The following is an 18,369-nucleotide window of genomic DNA, read 5'->3' as shown; positions in this document are numbered from 1 at the left end:
TGTGCCTCTGTTTCCCAGGTTGTTGATGTATGCTGGACTCTGTCTCTGTTTTGCTGTTTTTTTTTTTTTGTTACACTGGGCACTTTACCACTGCTATCCAGTGCTAAAGTGCAAGTGCTCTCATATAAAATGTATGTTTAATTGACTTTCCATGATTGGCATATTTGATTTTCTAGTAAGTCCCTACTACAGTGCACTAGAGGTGCCCAGGGCCTGTAAATCAAATGCTACCAGTGGGCCCGCAGCACTGGTTGTGCCACCCACATTAGTAGCCCTGTAAACATGGCTCAGACATGCCACTGCAGTGCCTGTGTGTGCAGTTTTAAACTGCCAGTTCGACTTCACAAGTGTACCCACTTGCCAGGCCTAAACCTTCCCTTTTTATACATGTAAAGCACCCCTAAGGTAGGCCCTAGGTAGCCTCATGGGCAGGGTGCAGTGTATGTTAAAGGTGGGACATGTACTGATGTGTTTTACGTGTCCTAACAGTGAAATACTGCCAAATTCGTTTTTAACTGTTGCAAGGCCTATCTCTCTCATAGGTCAACATGGAGGCTGCCTTTAAATTTTATTAAAGTGCAGATTCCCTTAGGGAGCAGATGGAAGTATGGAGTTTAGGGTCTCTGAGATCACAATTAAAAAAAACATCTTTTAGTGAAGTTGGTTTTTAGATTGTTAGTTTGAAAATGCCACTTTTAGAAAGTAGGCATTTTCTTGCTTAACCCATTCTGTGAGTCTGCCTGTTTGTGGATTCACTGTCTGGGTCAGTTTGACAGTTGGGCTGTTTGCACCTCTCTCTAGACATGAGACAAAGGGGGCTGGGGTGTAGCCTGCATATCCTGATGAGCCATCTGTGCTAGGAGGAAGGGGAAGAGTGGTCACTTACACCTGAAAGGGCAGTGCCTGTCCTCACACAATGCAGTCTACAACCCCCTGGTGTGTGTGTTTGAGGCATGGGCTGGGCAAGGTAGGAACTTACAAACAAGAGAGACTTTCCTTTGAAGTAGGCTTTCTTTAAATGCAGAAAGGGGTATAAGAGGAGCCCCCCAAACCCCTGGAAGGGGTATAAGAGGAGCCCCCCAAACCCCTGGAAATTAGATTACTTCATAGCTCCAAGAGGAATCTCTGCCTGGAGAAGAGCTGAGGGGAAGTGCTGCCCTGGCCTGTGACAGTGCTTTGTTGGGCTGTTCTGCAGTTGCTGCTTCTGCCTGTGAAAGGGGACAAAGACTGGACTTTGTGGTATTTTCCTGCTTGATAAGAATGTCCAAGGCCTTGGACTGAGCTTGCCCCCTGTTCTGAAGTCATAGGGACATCAAATACTTCCCCTGCCAGCACCTGATCTCTCTGCTGAGACTCCTGCCCTGAAAAGTGGTGCCCTATCCAGTCCCTGGGCCCTTGAAAGGAGAAGCTGGTGAAAATCCAAGAAAACCGACTTCGGACAACTCCGGACCAACGCCACTGCCAAATCCTGTGACGCCACCTGCAACCGACTCTGTGGTCCTCACTGGAGTGCGACGACCCTCGCAGGCCGACATCGCTGCAGCCCCGCCGAAGTCCACGACTCCATGGAATTCGCTGCACCACGTCATGACCGCCGGATATCGACTCTGCCTGAAATGCGCGGATTCAACACTTCGCACCAACGCCGCCTCACCTACACCGTTCAGCAGCAAGGATCCGGCGCCTCTTTGTGACGCCTCCGCTCCTTAGTCCGCAGCACTGGAACTGATGCTGCCTCGGATTCAGCAACGCCGCGATCCCTGGCTTTGTGCACCAGCTTGGTCTCACATTTTTTTAAGGTACTGTACCTGAGTTTCTGCCATCCCTTTGTATCTGGCACCATTGGTGTTGGATTGTTGGGAACGACTTATCACCTTATCAAAGCATTTTGTGTTTCTAGGCGCTATTTCTGAGTTCAATTTTTTACAAAATCTTGACTTGTGTATGTCGGATTTTTCTCCTTTTGGTCTTGTTTTGTTTAGATAAATATTTTTCTAAATCTGTGTTGGGTCATTTTTTGGTGTTTTTACTGTATTACTGTGTGTGTTGGTACAAATACTTTACATCTGGTCTCTGAAGTTAAGCCTGCCTGCTCGTGCCAGGCTATCAAGGGGGTGAGTGAGGGTTAACTGAGGGTGATTCTCCTTTACCCTGACTAGAGTTAGGGTCCTTTCTTGAACAAGGGGTAACCTGACTGCCAACCAAAGACCCCATTTCTAACAGCAACCTTCTCATATTTAGAAATCCTGGCTTCAGCCTAACTTGTCCTTCTTGACAACCAGGATCTTCTGCTGCTGAGTTCCTGCCTACACTCTTAGCATACCTTACAGCTCCGGTTAGGTGGTCTATTGTGCTCCCCTACTGAGCTCTTGCCAGGCACTTGCGTATTAATCCAGTCGCGGCTTGTGGCAAATAGAAGGGATGGGCGGTGCAAGGGGTGGGGAGGGTAGTTGATACATAACAATTAAATTGAAAAAACGAATGAAAAAAACACTTACCTCCTCCACCGCGCCGCGCCTCTGTTCCTTGTAGCTTTAGGCTGCAGGCACAGGCTCCCAGTCTGCCCTGTGGCCAATCCTGATGCTGCTCAAAGCAGCAACTGGATTGGCTGGGAGCACCCAGCTAGGGTGTTACCAGGAAGACTGGGAGCCTGTGCAGGCTTTCTCCAGCCCGCCAACTGTATTGCTGGGCTGGAGAGAGCCTACTGCGCATGTGTGTTTGGCCAGCACGAGACGGCCAGCCAAAGAACACATGCACTCCAAGGGGAGTGCTCTGTGCACTCCCCTTAAGTGCTTGTCACCCCCAATGCCCCGCCCCTTTTCAAGAAAATGATATGAACACAGTTTGTTATCTTTTTCTTGAACCGGTTTTGCAGTTGCCGCTGCTGGCAGGGGTGGGGGGGGGGCAGCGCTCCTCTACCCTAATGGAGGAGACGCCCCTGTACAAATCACAGGACACAGCTGTGGGGCCCCAGTGATGCTGCTGCATTGTGCCTGCTGTGTGGCAACTCCACCCTACTGTCAGATGTTCCTGTTTGTTATATATGGCTCTCAGCATAAACTTAAATTCACCAAAAGGCCAAGTGTAGCGGAAGTGGCATCACACAAAATGTTACTTTTACGTTCACTCACACACACATGCTTACATATACACATACACACAAACTCTCTCATATAAACACTCTCTCACCTGCACACAACATTAATTTAAAAGCATTTCTTACTTAACCCTGCTGCCAGGGAGAGTCATATCCAGCTAATTGCACTCCATTTTCCATTACACTGTTAGTGAATAATATTAATTATTAATTTATTTTAAAAAATAATAAATAGCAAAGAAATTTGCTCCCCAACTGATGTCCATGACTATCGCCAATACTACCATCAACATTACCACGAATACCATCATTACAGCTGCCACTATAACCACCTCCCCCATTACTCCAATCACCACTATAACCACCACTAATTCTACCATTCCTGCCTTCATTACACCATTCAAATTACCATAATTATTTCTGCCTGTTACTACTACCACCACGACCACCACTGTCATAATCACCTAATCACCACTACCATCACCCGCCCCTCATTTAGCAACACTAAAATTACTTCACCATTGCCACCAATTCCAATAGGTGCGTCTTTAATGGTTTAAGAAATGCAACTGCCGGGGGGGCAGAGCCAAGATGTCGCCGGGAACGAACGCTCCTTGAAGAGCTCCATAACTGCCTCCGTGAGAAATCCTGCAATTTCATATTTATGCTTCCCAGTCTGGCCCGGGGCCGAAGGAGAGTTCACCAGGCAGTACGCCCGAGAGAATGTGGCAGAAAGTGGCTTAGTAGCGGCTGTGGGAAGAAAAAGGAGTGCTCCCCGGCGTCCACGAGGCCTACGCAGCGGCTGGCCTGGGGCACCAGGAAAGTCTGTCTTGGGCCCGTGGGACAGAAAAGAGCCCTGCATACGGTGGACACCCCGGCGAGTGCGCTGGCAAGTTTGTGCCGGAGGAGGGGTGCTGAGGGAGTCGTTTGGGTGGAGGTGCCTCATCCCCTCTCCCAGGGGAGAGAGATCAACGTACTACAGAGCCTGCAGATCTGAGGTCCGAGTGGCCAAAGAGATACCCCAGGGGGACCAGATAGGCTCCTTGGCAGAGACTAAATATAGTACCAGAGCGAGGTGCTTAACAGGGCAAAATGGATCGTTACCCGAAAGTGATGAACGTCCCGTCGATGGCCTCTGATCCCCCCGGCAGCCCCAGACAATGCTGCTCTTTTATCGGTAGTACAGGCCTCTAGGGAGGCCTTTGAGGGGTGAGGGGGGGGAGGTGCGCTTGGAGGCCTCTCTTCTGTGACAGGACCTGCGAAAGGTGGCAGATCGAGTAACAACAGCGAATATGAGGATTTCAGATCTCGGGGACACTGTCTGAGACCTCCAAAAGGAGATGTCAGAGACTAGGGTGCTCAATAAAGATATCATGTGGCGGCTGGAGGATGCAGAAAATCGGGCTTGGAGAAATAATCTGTGATTTGTAGGATTTGCGGAAGGAATTGAAGGGACAGATACATGGCTCTGGAGATTCCTCCCATCTGAGAAGCTCTCCCAATGTTTTGTGATTAAGCAGCCTCATAGATCGCTGGGGGGGAAGCCCCCTCCTGGCTCACCCCCCAGACCAGTAATTGCCCACTTTCTAAATTACCAGGACCGTGACATGATTTTAATGGAGGTACGTAGAATGGGAGAGGTCCGATATGACAACGCTAAAGTCCTGGTATTTCTGGACTATACTAGGGAAGTCCAGAGACAACGCTGCACCTTTGACTCAGTGAAGGCCAAGCTACGCAGTCTTCAAATGCAGTACATGCTCCTCTTTCCGGCCAAGCTGAAGGTCCTGTTTCAGGGGAAGGCGCACTTCTTTCAATCCCCGGAGGAGGCTTGGGGGTGGCTGGAGAAGAGACCCCGGTTCTCCAGGAAGGGGGGCGGAGGAGCTGATGTGGGGCCCAGGAACGAGGAGGGAGTGAGACCGAAGGAATGGTCTCTCCCCAGACATAGGGGACGAAGAAGACAGAGAGGCGGAGGGGACACGCCGTGGCGGATTCCCCGGTGAACCATGGGGGGACCAGATTCATCTGACTCTGAGAGAAACCGTAGTACGAGTATCCGAAAATGAGATAGAAAGGAGGACATTGATTCTGCTACACCGGAGAGCTGCCTGGGACGAGATAAGAAGTCTCTCCATCCGTTGATAGAGGTCATTAATACAGGGAGTGCAGAATTATTAGGCAAGTTGTATTTTTGAGGATTAATTTTATTATTGAACAACAACCATGTTCTCAATGAACCCAAAAAACTCATTAATATCAAAGCTGAATATTTTTGGAAGTAGTTTTTAGTTTGTTTTTAGTTTTAGCTATGTTAGGGGGATATCTGTGTGTGCAGGTGACTATTACTGTGCATAATTATTAGGCAACTCAACAAAAAAAAATATATACCCATTTCAATTATTTATTATTACCAGTGAAACCAATATAACATCTCAACATTCACAAATATACATTTCTGACATTCAAAAACAAAACAAAAACAAATCAGTGACCAATATAGCCACCTTTCTTTGCAAGGACACTCAAAAGCCTGCCATCCATGGATTCTGTCAGTGTTTTGATCTGTTCACCATCAACATTGCGTGCAGCAGCAACCACAGCCTCCCAGACACTGTTCAGAGAGGTGTACTGTTTTCCCTCCTTGTAAATCTCACATTTGATGATGGACCACAGGTTCTCAATGGGGTTCAGATCAGGTGAACAAGGAGGCCATGTCATTAGATTTCCTTCTTTTATACCCTTTCTTGCCAGCCACGCTGTGGAGTACTTGGACGCGTGTGATGGAGCATTGTCCTGCATGAAAATCATGTTTTTCTTGAAGGATGCAGACTTCTTCCTGTACCACTGCTTGAAGAAGGTGTCTTCCAGGAACTGGCAGTAGGACTGGGAGTTGAGCTTGACTCCATCCTCAACCCGAAAAGGCCCCACAAGCTCATCTTTGATGATACCAGCCCAAACCAGTACTCCACCTCCACCTTGCTGGCGTCTGAGTCGGACTGGAGCTCTCTGCCCTTTACCAATCCAGCCACGGGCCCATCCATCTGGCCCATCAAGACTCACTCTCATTTCATCAGTCCATAAAACCTTAGAAAAATCAGTCTTGAGATATTTCTTGGCCCAGTCTTGACGTTTCAGCTTGTGTGTCTTGTTCAGTGGTGGTCGTCTTTCAGCCTTTCTTACCTTGGCCATGTCTCTGAGTATTGCACACCTTGTGCTTTTGGGCACTCCAGTGATGTTGCAGCTCTGAAATATGGCCAAACTGGTGGCAAGTGGCATCGTGGCAGCTGCACGCTTGACTTTTCTCAGTTCATGGGCAGTTATTTTGCGCCTTGGTTTTTCCACACGCTTCTTGCGACCCTGTTGACTATTTTGAATGAAACGCTTGATTGTTCGATGATCACGCTTCAGAAGCTTTGCAATTTTAAGAGTGCTGCATCCCTCTGCAAGATATCTCACTATTTTTGACTTTTCTGAGCCTGTCAAGTCCTTCTTTTGACCCATTTTGCCAAAGGAAAGGAAGTTGCCTAATAATTATGCACACCTGATATAGGGTGTTGATGTCATTAGACCACACCCCTTCTCATTACAGAGATGCACATCACCTAATATGCTTAATTGGTAGTAGGCTTTCGAGCCTATACAGCTTGGAGTAAGACAACATGCATAAAGAGGATGATGTGGTCAAAATACTCATTTGCCTAATAATTCTGCACTCCCTGTAGTTTAGAGGCTGACAAAGAGCCCACTGGGGCCAGAGAGACCGGAGAAGCAGCCCTGTGAGCGGAGGCTGGAAGAGTATGGACTGGCTTTCTTCCACCCCCCTCTCTCCCCAGTTAGATAGAGAGCACCCATATGGATGTTGGGAGTACTATAAGGGGGTAACAAGCTTCTGCCTGCTGTGGGCTCAACTGAGGGGTACTTGCCTCTACAGCAAGGGATCCCCTTAAACCTCATTCTTAGTTTGACAGTTGGGGGGGGTGCTACAGACCTCTTGACCCCTGTGGAGTTGGAGTATGGGTGTTGATACTCACAGGGGCCTGTGGGAGGTGGGGCGGGGGTGTGGAAGACGTTTTATTCAGGGGGGGGTCTTTTTCTTTGGTTTTGAGTTCACGGAGTTCATCCACAGACACAAGCAGCTTATACAGTCCATTATCGAGCTGCCCCTTCATGCTCCTGGGGACCTAAGTTGATGAGGAACTACTCTGCTCTTGTTCTTTTTCTTAGAGGCTCTAAATGCCCCCCATGAGTGGTGAAATAGGGCCTCCTTTGGTGAACACACAGGGCCTCACAGTCGTCTCTTGTAAAGCAAATGGACTAGGTGATGGGGTTAAGCGTGGCTTAGTGTCCCAATATATAAAGAGGCTGCGACCGGATATAGTACTCCTCCAGGAGACACACCTTCAGGGCTCAAAGTGTACTTTTTTGGGGCACAGGCCTTATGCCATGCTGGCACATGTGGGCTATACATCTGGGTTCAGAGGGGTGACAATCCTGATTCGCAGCCCCCCCCTTCGCATCACCTGTCAATGGGTAGACCCAGAAGGCAGATATGTGGGAGTGAAAGGGTTCTGGGGGTGGAGAGAGATACTGCCGTTGAGTGCATACGCCCGCCTAGGCTCCAGGCCCCCCTATTGAAGAAACTGGCGAAGATCTTGTTAGGAGTAAATTCCCCACCTCATGTTTTGGGAGGAGATTTCAATGATGTAACGGTGGTGAATATGGATAGATCTGGGAGGCAGGGAACTCCATGCCCCCTTACCCCACTTTATCGGTTTGCCACAGCCCTGGGGTTGTCGGACCTGTGGAGATGGGCCCATCCCTTGGATAGAAGGTATTCTTACTATTCTGGGGCCCAAAGGGTGTTCTCTAGATTGAACAACATAGTTACCCCTGCAGGTGAAGTGGGCACTATACACCAGGCGGATTATCTTGCGAGAGGTCTGTCTGACCTCTTTCCTCTGGTGATACGTGTAGGAAATCGAGTGGGAAGAGGCAATAGATGGAGGCTGGGAAGTTGGGACCTCCAAGATCGTGACGTTGCACACGGGCTTCGGATTGACACTGAATTATATTTCAGAGAAAATGTGGGCTCAGACGGGTCTGCAGTGATGATATGAGAGGCATATAAGACGGTGCTATGGGACTATGCCCAAAACTTAGTAGCTCAGAAGCGGAGGAGAGAGAGGGAAACCCTGAGAAAGCTTGAACGTCAGCTGCTAACACTTGAAGAGGCCCTGGGACAGGAGCCATCTCTTTCTGCACTTCGCCAACTGGAGCTGGCGAGAGCTGAATACCTGGAAAAGGCAGAGAGAGAGGCTAGGAGCCAGTTATGTGCTGCCCAGTATAGGCTTTATGAGGCTGGGGACCAGGCTGAGAGGCTCCTTGCTTGGCTCAGGAGAAGAGTGACGGAAGCGTGATGGGTACAGGAGGTGGAGACACAAGACGGGGTTAGAGTGTCCTCAGATAGAGACATTGCAGAGACCTTCATCTGCTATTATAGTGATTTTTATAGAGCAAGGCCACTGGAAGAGGTTGGCTGGATTGCTGAATAATTAAAGAATATAGTTGTGCCTGTCCTGGATGCAGAGACCCAAGCAGACCTTGAAGGAAATATTACCCTTGAGGAGGTCACAACTGCTTTGACACGGCTCCGACCGGGTAAAGTCCCTGGTCCTAACGGATTCCCGGCTGAGCTATTCAAGAGTCTGTGTGGCATCCTGGCCCCTCATCAGTTGAATATGTTTCTGGAGGTCCGGGGACAGGGTGTTCTCCCTCCTGATTTACGGAGGGCTGAAATAGTTCTCATACACAAGGAAGGGAGGCCTAGATGATTGTGTGCATTTTACAGACCGATCTCCCTCCTTAATGTGGAGGTGAAAGTTTTGGCCATGGTATTAGCAACTTGCCTTCATGGCATTATTTCACCCCCAATTCATATGGACCAATTGGGCTTTATGCCAGGACGCTATACAAGGCACAATTTGAGGAGAGCACACAACTGGCTGAATACCATACTGGACCGCCCAGATCCACATTTATTTTTAGCTCTTGATGCTGAGAAAGCATTTGATGCAGTGCACTAGCCCTTCGTGGAAGCCACATTAGAGCGATTTGGATTTGGCCCTCGATACAGGGGATGGGTGAGGCTGCTCTACTGTAATCCAGTGGCGTCAGTGAGAGTGAATGGGGTCCTTTCTTCTAAATTCCCGATTGCGCTGGACAGTAGACAAGAATGTCCCCTGTCCCTCTTGTTATTTGCCCTCACTCTCGAGTCCTTGGTGTGTAGGATCCGGGCACATCCTGGACTTCATGGCTTCAGGTTAAAAGAAAAGGAAGACTAAGAGGAATGCATTTCCCTGTATGCGGATGACATACTCTGATACGTTGCGCGCCCCGAGATATCCTCATCGAAACTTTTTCATTTGTTTGAGGAAAATAGGAGGTACTCTGGGTATCGCATTAACTGGGACAAATCAATATGATATGCTCTGCAGGGAGACGTAGTACTTCCCTCCCTTCCGGAACACCTGCAAAGCTCCATTGAGGGATTCAATATCTTGGTATTTATATGACACATAGGATAGAACTCTGCCAAGCCAATAATCTGGGGAAGGTAATGAAAGAGTGGCGGGTGGAACTGGAGAGGTGGAGAACTCTTCCTCTCACGTTGATGGGACGGTTGGCCATGGTTAAGATGAACCCTTTTCTGAAACTCCTCTATGCGATGCAAAACACATATTACCAGATCCCTCCTAGACTCTTTAGGACCATAGAACAGGACATGCAGCTCTTTTTATGGGAGGAGAAGCACCCGAGAATAGCCTTAAAAGCGCTACAGTGCAATCACTATGCGGGGGTATCATCTCTCCCAGATCTGGAGGCGTATTATTGGGCAGCGCATTTGATCAATGTAAATGACTGGCTGTTCTTCCCCGGAGACCATTCCACCTTCCGCTTGGAGAGATTACAGTGGGAAGGGAAATCCTGTAAATATTACTTGTATGAGGGACAGAGGGAGGGAGGGGTCGAGGTCTCTTGCCGGCCACTCGGGTGGCCCTTTGGGCATGGACAAGGGTCAACAAGATACTGGAATGGCACCGCCGCACCACGAGCAAGACCCCCCTATGGAAGGAAGGTTTGTTACCGGAAATTAGAAAATTTACAGGCTTTGAGAGTTCGGACCGCATTGGTATCTCCAAGGTGGGAGAAGTGATGGAAGGGGGAGAAATTATGCCCTTTGCATCCCTCCAGGTCACAATTCTTCCACTACACACGATTGCATCACGCATGGAGGGTGGAGGGTCTCCCGGGAGAAGGAATACCGGTTTACGCTCCATTAGAAGGTTGACTAATGATGGATGGCTTGGTCACCAAAGCGACGTCTGCAACATATAAGACCATAAATAAATAACATGCCAAACCCACTTCTGAAAACTACGTAGGCGATGGGAGGCTGAACTGGGGGAACTCGAAGACATAGATTGGGAGGCGGCACTGATGTTTCCAAGGGAGGTGGTTATCTGGTCGAGACTCTAATTCAATGTAAAATCCTTCACAGGATATATTATGACAGACAACACTTACATATGATGGGAAGGGCACAACAACCAAATTGTCTTCGATGTCGAGGAAATATTGGAACCTTGATACATACACTGTGGGACTACCCTGTGATCCAAGATTATTGGAGAGAGATAGTGGGGGAGATGAGAGGGGTGCTATCGGCGCAGATCCTCCTTGACCCTAAATTTATTATATTACGAATACCTAATGATATTGATCTGCCCCGAAGGAACCTTCTACTCTATGGACTTGGGCTGGTAGTGGCCAAGACGGATATTGCCCGCCTTTGGGGATCCGAGAATTCTCCCACTGTGGACATATGGAGGAAGGGAATGGATGGGTTCATGATGGAAGAAAAGGTGACTTATACGAATAGATGATGCCCATGGAAATTTCAGGAGGTGTTGGGAGATTGGATGAAATATTAATCCCTTGCTGTGTAATAACCTGCTGAGCAATGACTGGCGGGACAACAGGAGTGGCATTTACTATCACATTCTGAATGGCCTTGGGAGCATGATGTGAGTAGAGGAGAAATGGAATCTGGAACTGATCATATTTATAGCGAGTTTGTGTCTGGGGATGGTTTGAAGGGGAGGGAGGATATTGTTCATTATGTTCGCATTACTCTGGTGCTTGGACGATATACTACAATGTAATGCTTAATGGATATGGCATGCACCTGTTGAAAACCAAATAAAGATTTTAAAAAACAAAGAAATGCAACTGCAGGCATGAACAAAAATGTTTACTTGTGCTAGTTCATTAAAAGCAGACCTACCTATTTGCTTTGCCAATTCCTGCATTGCCCTTTTTTGTAGGTTTTGCATTATTGGATGTTGTAAGCTAATGGGAAATTGGGGGTTGGCGTTTTACTGGAGTCACTTGAGAGAACCTAAAATATGAAGTAAGTGCACCATTTTCAAGCCATGAGCGAGTGGAATCTACATTGCCTAAAGCCCCACTACACAGAAACTACGCTACCACAATTTCTCTTACAATGTTGTCACAGATAAGGTAGACTAGCATCAGCACTGCTAGTTATTTCAACATACATTACTCCTCTCCTTGCTTCTCCGAGTATGAACTGAGGAAGCAGGCCTGTCCATACCTCAGAAAGCGAACACTTCTTTCATAACATTCGTGACAAATGCATAGGTTGGTTTAATCTAGAGGAGGTTATTAGCTGATTTGTTGGGTGGGATGCATGTATTTGATTTTCATAAATATTTATTAACCTGAAAACCATAAGAATGACAATGTGATTTCATTTATACTTTGGTGAACATCAACACATCATGTCCCAAAATAGCACTTAGGATATTCTGACTTGAATTCACCCAAATATTGTCATTCAGTCAATCCCTCACTATCACACAATCCCTGCATTCATTCTTCACTCCTCCATACAGTCCCACACATATACCACGCAACCTTGCCGTCATAATTTAGTAAGAACATGTACTAAAAAGATCCAGACCTATTGGCCTTGTCAGTACTGCTTCTGGTTGCTGCAGATACCTCTGTCTCATGCCTTTCTGTTCTTTCTCAGGTTTGGCCTACGCGTTGTTGGCAGCAGTTCCTCCGGTGTTCGGCCTCTACTCGTCATTTTATCCTGTTTTCTTGTATACGTTCTTTGGAACTTCAAGGCATATATCAATAGGTAAAGATTGTATTATGTTCTATGCATTTCCTTTAATTGCTGTAGAAGATTGGTAAGGGCCAGTGGCTATGAGTCATTGCTTAGATGCTTCGCATTGATTAAAAACGAAACTTTAGCAGTAACACTAACTCCTTTGATTACTTGTGCAGTCCTGCCATCTCTGTGCTGTGTCTGCCATCTCTGTGCTGTGTCTGCCAGTGTCTGCAATCTCTGTGCTGTGTCTGCCATCTCTGTGCTGTGTCTGCCATCTCTGTGCTGTGTCCGCCATCTCTGTGCTGTGTCCGCCATCTCTGTGCTGTGTCCGCCATCTCTGTGTGGTGCTGTGTGCTGTGTCTGCCATCTCTGTGCTGTGTCCGCCATCTCTGTGCTGTGTCCGCCATCTCTGTGTGGTGCTGTGTGCTGTGTCTGCCATCTCTGTGCTGTGTCTGCCATCTCTGTGCTGTGTCTGCCATCTCTGTGCTGTGTCTGCCATCTCTGTGCTGTGTCCCCCATCTCTGTGCTGTGTCCCCCATCTCTGTGCTGTGTCCGCCATCTCTGTGCTGTGTCCGCCATCTCTGTGCTGTGTCCGCCATCTCTGTGCTGTGTCTGCCATCTCTGTGCTGTGTCCGCTTTCCTTGTGAACATGGCAGTTGTAGAGTAGTATGACCAACAACTTTCCCAGCAACAACACAGTTCCAAGGATCCGGGTGCAGTGACAAAACAAATTGAATGTTTACGTTCCGAAACCCAATTTTGAAAGTGAAAAAGCTGACCGGAAAGGCTTGGAATAAATGGGCCAACATTATCGTGGAACCTAAAAACAAATTCATACAGGTTGTTGTCACTCTTTAAAAGTGTCTCCAGTCCGCAGTCTTAGCACAAACATTCACAATGAGGCTGGTGATTAAGCTGTTGTAGTCGATTTCTGCTTATTTTTCTTTTAAATCAAGGGGTTAAATGCTACGCTTTGTTCAAAAGTACATTAGACTCATGATGTAGCCAGTGCTTCATTTGTAAATAAAAACGTGCTGGTGCCCAAAGCCCTTCCCTGAAATTAACAGCTGCTGCAATTAAATGTGTGAACATGGAATACAGAGGCAGCATAATCCTGAAGCCATCTCAGGCCTCTTCAATCCATTTACAGCCACTCCCTGCCCCTTGAGCTCACTCTTGCAGCTTTCTTCTTTCTCCCACTGTGATGCTTTTTCATTTTTCTCTTCCTCCCTCATCACATATGTGTCTTTTGCTCACAGTAAATGCTTGAGGCAGAAAACTAAGTGCCGGCCCTCAAAAATAAGTGCCGGTGCAGAACACCAGCAACAACAAGTACAAATTAAGCACTGGAGATAGCCTACAGAATACTCACGGTGTCTTTGCTGCTTCTTTTGCTACCCATCATTGCAGTTATGGTGGTTTCGCCTGCTTTAGGCAGAAGTACAAGACCTCAGTGCAGTGCTGGACTATGCACCCCTCCGTGATGCATTTAAGAATATAGGGCCATATGTACAAATTTTAGGGATTGCGATTTCCTAGTTGTGATTCTTTGTGAGTTGCAATTCAGAAATCGCAATTCCTAACATATGAAACCCATTGAGTTTCATTTAGCGAATCCTAATGGGGTCACACTCAACCTACCTCATGAATATTAATGATGTAGGTCTCAATTTGCGACACATAAGGAATCGCAGCCATCACAGGGGTGGTGGCCTGCTGGGGTGAGCAGACAACCATGTCTGTGATTGCTTTTAATAAAGCAAACTTATTATTATTATTTTTTTAATGGGATACGTTTACAAAGTTCAAATTAAACTTTGGAGTTTCATTTTTTAAGTGTACTGCCTGGTCTTAAAAAATATTTGTTTCAACATTCACAAAGGGGCAGTGTCAGTAAAAATGAATGCTTTGCGATCGTAATTTGGTCACAAAATATTTCTACATACTTCTGTGATTCAGTATTAGGTAGGGACTCCCTAAACACGCCCCTTTCAAATACTGAATAGCTAAACAGAAACTGTGATTTGGTAACATGTTACTGAATTTCAAGTTGTGCTCTATACAGTTGTAAAAGCATTTGTGCGGTCAGAAAACGGTCCGATTCTGTGAACTGGGCCATTACCGACCGCACAAATGCTTTTGTACGCATCACCCATAGTCCCTTATTCCATCCAGAATATCGTCGTGGTTTTTGTGAACCCCAGCAGGAACGATGTAATGGGAAAGGGACCACAATTTCACACATTAGAGTAAGAACATGTAATTATGTGTATAGTGCACACCCACAAAAGCCTTCTCACTGGAAGGTAAAAATGTGTATTGGTTGTGCAAAGGCAGACTGTGAAAAACGACACGGAATTTCAACTGAAAGATGCTTGCAATCTTATCAGGCATGTTATTCCTTTACCTTGACTACAACTGCAACTTCTCCTTCACTGACATGTACATTGTTGTTTTTGAGTGTAGTTTTCTTGCACCTTTTCTTTTCCTCATACTCACTGTAGAGTGTACGTGGGGTGATAACTGCTAGGAGCATCATGTACCGAGTAAAATGTGGCCTCCGATTCTCGCTGCAGGTACCTTTGCAGTGGTCAGCTTGATGATTGGCGGAGTCGCCGTGAGGATAGCACCAGATGAAATGTTTGACATTGCAAGCACGAACCTGACCAACAGTACCGAGAAGTATGAAGCGCGGGATGCGATGAGGGTGAAAGTGGCTGTTGCTGTTACCTTACTTTCAGGGCTCATACAGGTAAATTATTTGTTAAGCAAATTTAATTTCATAAAATCAAACCCTCACAAAGATTTTTTTTGATTCGTGAGAAATGACTGTGTCTCCTACAGTGACCTCCACATTGAATGTGGTGCTTTGCTATTCTCATACTAACCATTAGTGTCTTTTTAACCCAACCCAAAAAATAACCCTGATCCTTACCCTTTCCTTAATCATTTCCTTCACCGTCCCCCACCGTCCCTATCTTGTTCCCTCCTTTCTCGACCTTAAACCTGAACCTTTCGCCTAAATCTGAGCCTGTAAAACCCTGAGTATAACTCTAAACCTCCTCCTCCCTCTAACGCCCACCCCTCTAACCCAAAGAAAAAGTCCCACTGAGCTAAATGGGTGGAAAAGAGATGTGTCGTGTTGTGCTTGTTTTGAATGTACGTTGTGGAATACTCTGTCATTTCATTTGCTGTCAAGTTGTGTTTCGCTTATCGATGTCGGAGGAGTTGGTATTGTACTAGTAGAAGGAGAAAGCTAGATATTAATTCTCTGGATTGACCACTGTTGTTCGGCCACGAAGCAATGAGGCCCCCATGGACTATGTATGGAATTAGCACCTTTGATATCAAAATGGACATCAACAGTTAGAGCCAGGCAGCCTCTGCGTCATCAAGGCACGCTGTCACCAGAGCTATCAATGAGATGGCAGAATTCAATATGGCAGTGATTATGACAATACGGATATTTATATAGCGCTGTTGTGCATAAAACCTCAAACCAGCCCTAGACTTGCATTTACTTTCCATGCCAAGGCTTAGTCTTCATAAATCTAACCCTGCACAATAAATAGACAGTGGCGTTGGTAACTGTCTTTGTCTGTTGTAAAGCCCCGTTGCATGTTTGGTTAGTGCCAGCCCTGCATAGAATGCATAAATAAGGAAATGGCACAGCATTAGTAGGCACACATTTGAAATTTCCCATATATTAATGCATAGCTTTTTATTTAATCATGAGAGGACCAATGGATACTACGCAGAGATATATGTCCACCCAGAAGGTCACAGGATGAATTATGTTTATGCACCTTTATGCTCTGTATGTAAGGGATGCATTTTTAAGGGCGTATGTAAATCATCAGATATACACGATGAGCGAAGAACGTGGTTTTAGACGAAGCCCACCAAGATTGGACATTTTATTGGCATCTATAGATTTTGCGCTTTTCCTATTCTCGACCTATCAAGCGGGGTACTGTTCTCTGTAACTCCTTATTATCAAATAAATAATCCCAATACAGAAAAAGCATTTCACAAGTTTCATGCGCTGGCTCGCCTGTTAGTAGGCGCAAGGTGGCACTATTATTTTGTGTGTTTGCAGTTGTAAAGCAGAAAGTGACTATCGATGTTTCACCTGCGACATAAGCACAGTGTAACCATGTGGAATATCACTGAGCTCCGGTTGTATGGAACTCATTAGCAGAGAGCTGCCAGAAGATGGATGAAGCTGTCTGTAACTAAATAGGTGGTAACAAATAAACAGGTCTCTATGAAAATTTCTACCAAAGCTCTAAAATTTAATTCAGATTCTTTGACATCATCAGCTACATAATACATAAAGGGACAATGCTCTTCTTGCTGCTGAGTACAAGTCTTCAGGGTGAAGAAGAAAATACCATTCACATGTATTCCCAATAATCAGTAATTCATGGGTCAGAAAAAAAGAAATACCGAATAGGACTTCAGACTACGGCCCTCTTTATGACGGGCAGCTGTGGCGGTGTCACCACCGATGGGCCGGTGGCGAACACTGTCCAATTAGGAGTTTGGCGGTTTGGCACAAGCCAAACCACCGAGCCGCCACCTGTCCCGCCACTTTACTGGGTTTCCCGGGCTGGAGGTGAACTCCTCCAACAGGGCAGATGGCGTGATACCGCTAGTGGTATCACGAGGCGGGAGACTGCCAGCACTTTTCTGGCGGTCGCACCGCCAGAAAAAGCTGGCAGTCTTTCACCATGGCGACAGGAATAAGCATTCCTGTTGCCAGGGTACACTCGCACACACGTGCACTCACACACTTTTACGCACAAATAACCCCCACTCACCCACGCAAATGCGACATACACACCCATTCACACTAACATACATACACAAACACCGCACTGCTGCACACATTCACTCCCCCTAGAGCATAGATACATTCACACCACCCTCCCTCTGCACCGCATACACACTCACCCGCTCTCCTCGTCCACTGACACATGCACCCGCTCTCCCCATTCACTCACACAAACATGCACCGCCCTCCCTGTTCACTCACATAAACATTCACGCCCTCCCCATCCACTTACATACACACACACTCACCCCTTCCATCCGCTCAATGGCACTCACGCACTCAATCGCTCATACACGCACTCAGCCTCGTCCCCATTCACAAACACGCTCTCACCCCATTCACAAACACACACTCACCCCATCCACAAGCACTCTCACCCCATTCACAAACACTCACTCACTCCCACCCCATCCACCAACACTCACTCCCTCACCCCATCCAGAAATATGCACCCCCTCCTCATCCACAAACACTCTCAGCCCCTCCCCATCCACAGACACTCACTCAACCCCCATCCACACTCGCTCACATCCTCCCTATCCACAAGTATTCACTCACCCCCTCCATCATCCTCAAACACTCACACACACAGACACGTACCCACAAACACCCCCTCCCCCTGCATTCACGACATTCACACATGCACTCACACACACAGACACGCATCCCCCCCCCCGACGGACGATCCACTTACCTCATCCATCGAGGAGATCATCTGGGAGAGACAGGTCCTGGCGCTTCCACTGCTGGCAGCACCTCGCCATCTGGACACCGCCACACTGTACTACGGGTTGTAATACTGTGTATGGATTATTAGGGCGGTCTTAAGACTGCCAGCACTGGTGGTATTTTGGCAAAAGCGGCTTCGGCGGTCTTTGGAAAAGACCACTGAAGTTGTGATGAGGGCCTACATTTTCAATTTGTATACCTACTTAAAAATACTCTCTTCAGGTATGAGAAATACTTTTTGACTCCCTAAAAATCATTTTACACCCTGCCTACATAGTCCTACTTAAAAACATCATTTGGAACCTGACTGTACTGGTCAGCTCAACTTTGATTGAGCCCATTTTCTAATAAATTAAATATTTTGCCACTGGACCAGACGGTTCTTGCTTGGTATGTTCTGCAGCATTTTAGTGCTAGGTTTTATGATCGCAACCCTTTGCATGGCGAGACAAAAGGATGTATCTAAACACTAAGGGCCTGAACACGAACCTGGTGGTCTCATCATTG

At 46.9% G+C, this 18,369-nt stretch overlaps 1 protein-coding gene across 1 annotated transcript in view; it reads left to right on the top strand.

Moving 5' to 3' along the window:
• The window catches only part of SLC26A5 (solute carrier family 26 member 5), a 365,888-nt gene that overhangs the window by 145,560 nt on the left and 201,959 nt on the right, over positions 1-18,369 (top strand). Inside the window, exons 4-5 of the mRNA XM_069229639.1 lie at positions 12,213-12,323; positions 14,873-15,048. Of these exons, the coding sequence (XP_069085740.1) occupies positions 12,213-12,323; positions 14,873-15,048 (287 nt within the window). The remainder of the gene's footprint in view (positions 1-12,212; positions 12,324-14,872; positions 15,049-18,369) is intronic.

Source organism: Pleurodeles waltl, chromosome 4_1 (genome assembly GCF_031143425.1).
Source record: "Pleurodeles waltl isolate 20211129_DDA chromosome 4_1, aPleWal1.hap1.20221129, whole genome shotgun sequence".
Classification (NCBI taxonomy): domain Eukaryota; kingdom Metazoa; phylum Chordata; class Amphibia; order Caudata; family Salamandridae; genus Pleurodeles; species Pleurodeles waltl.
The sequence above is the reverse complement of the archived record's forward strand: the minus strand, read 5'-3'. Positions and strand labels throughout refer to the sequence as shown.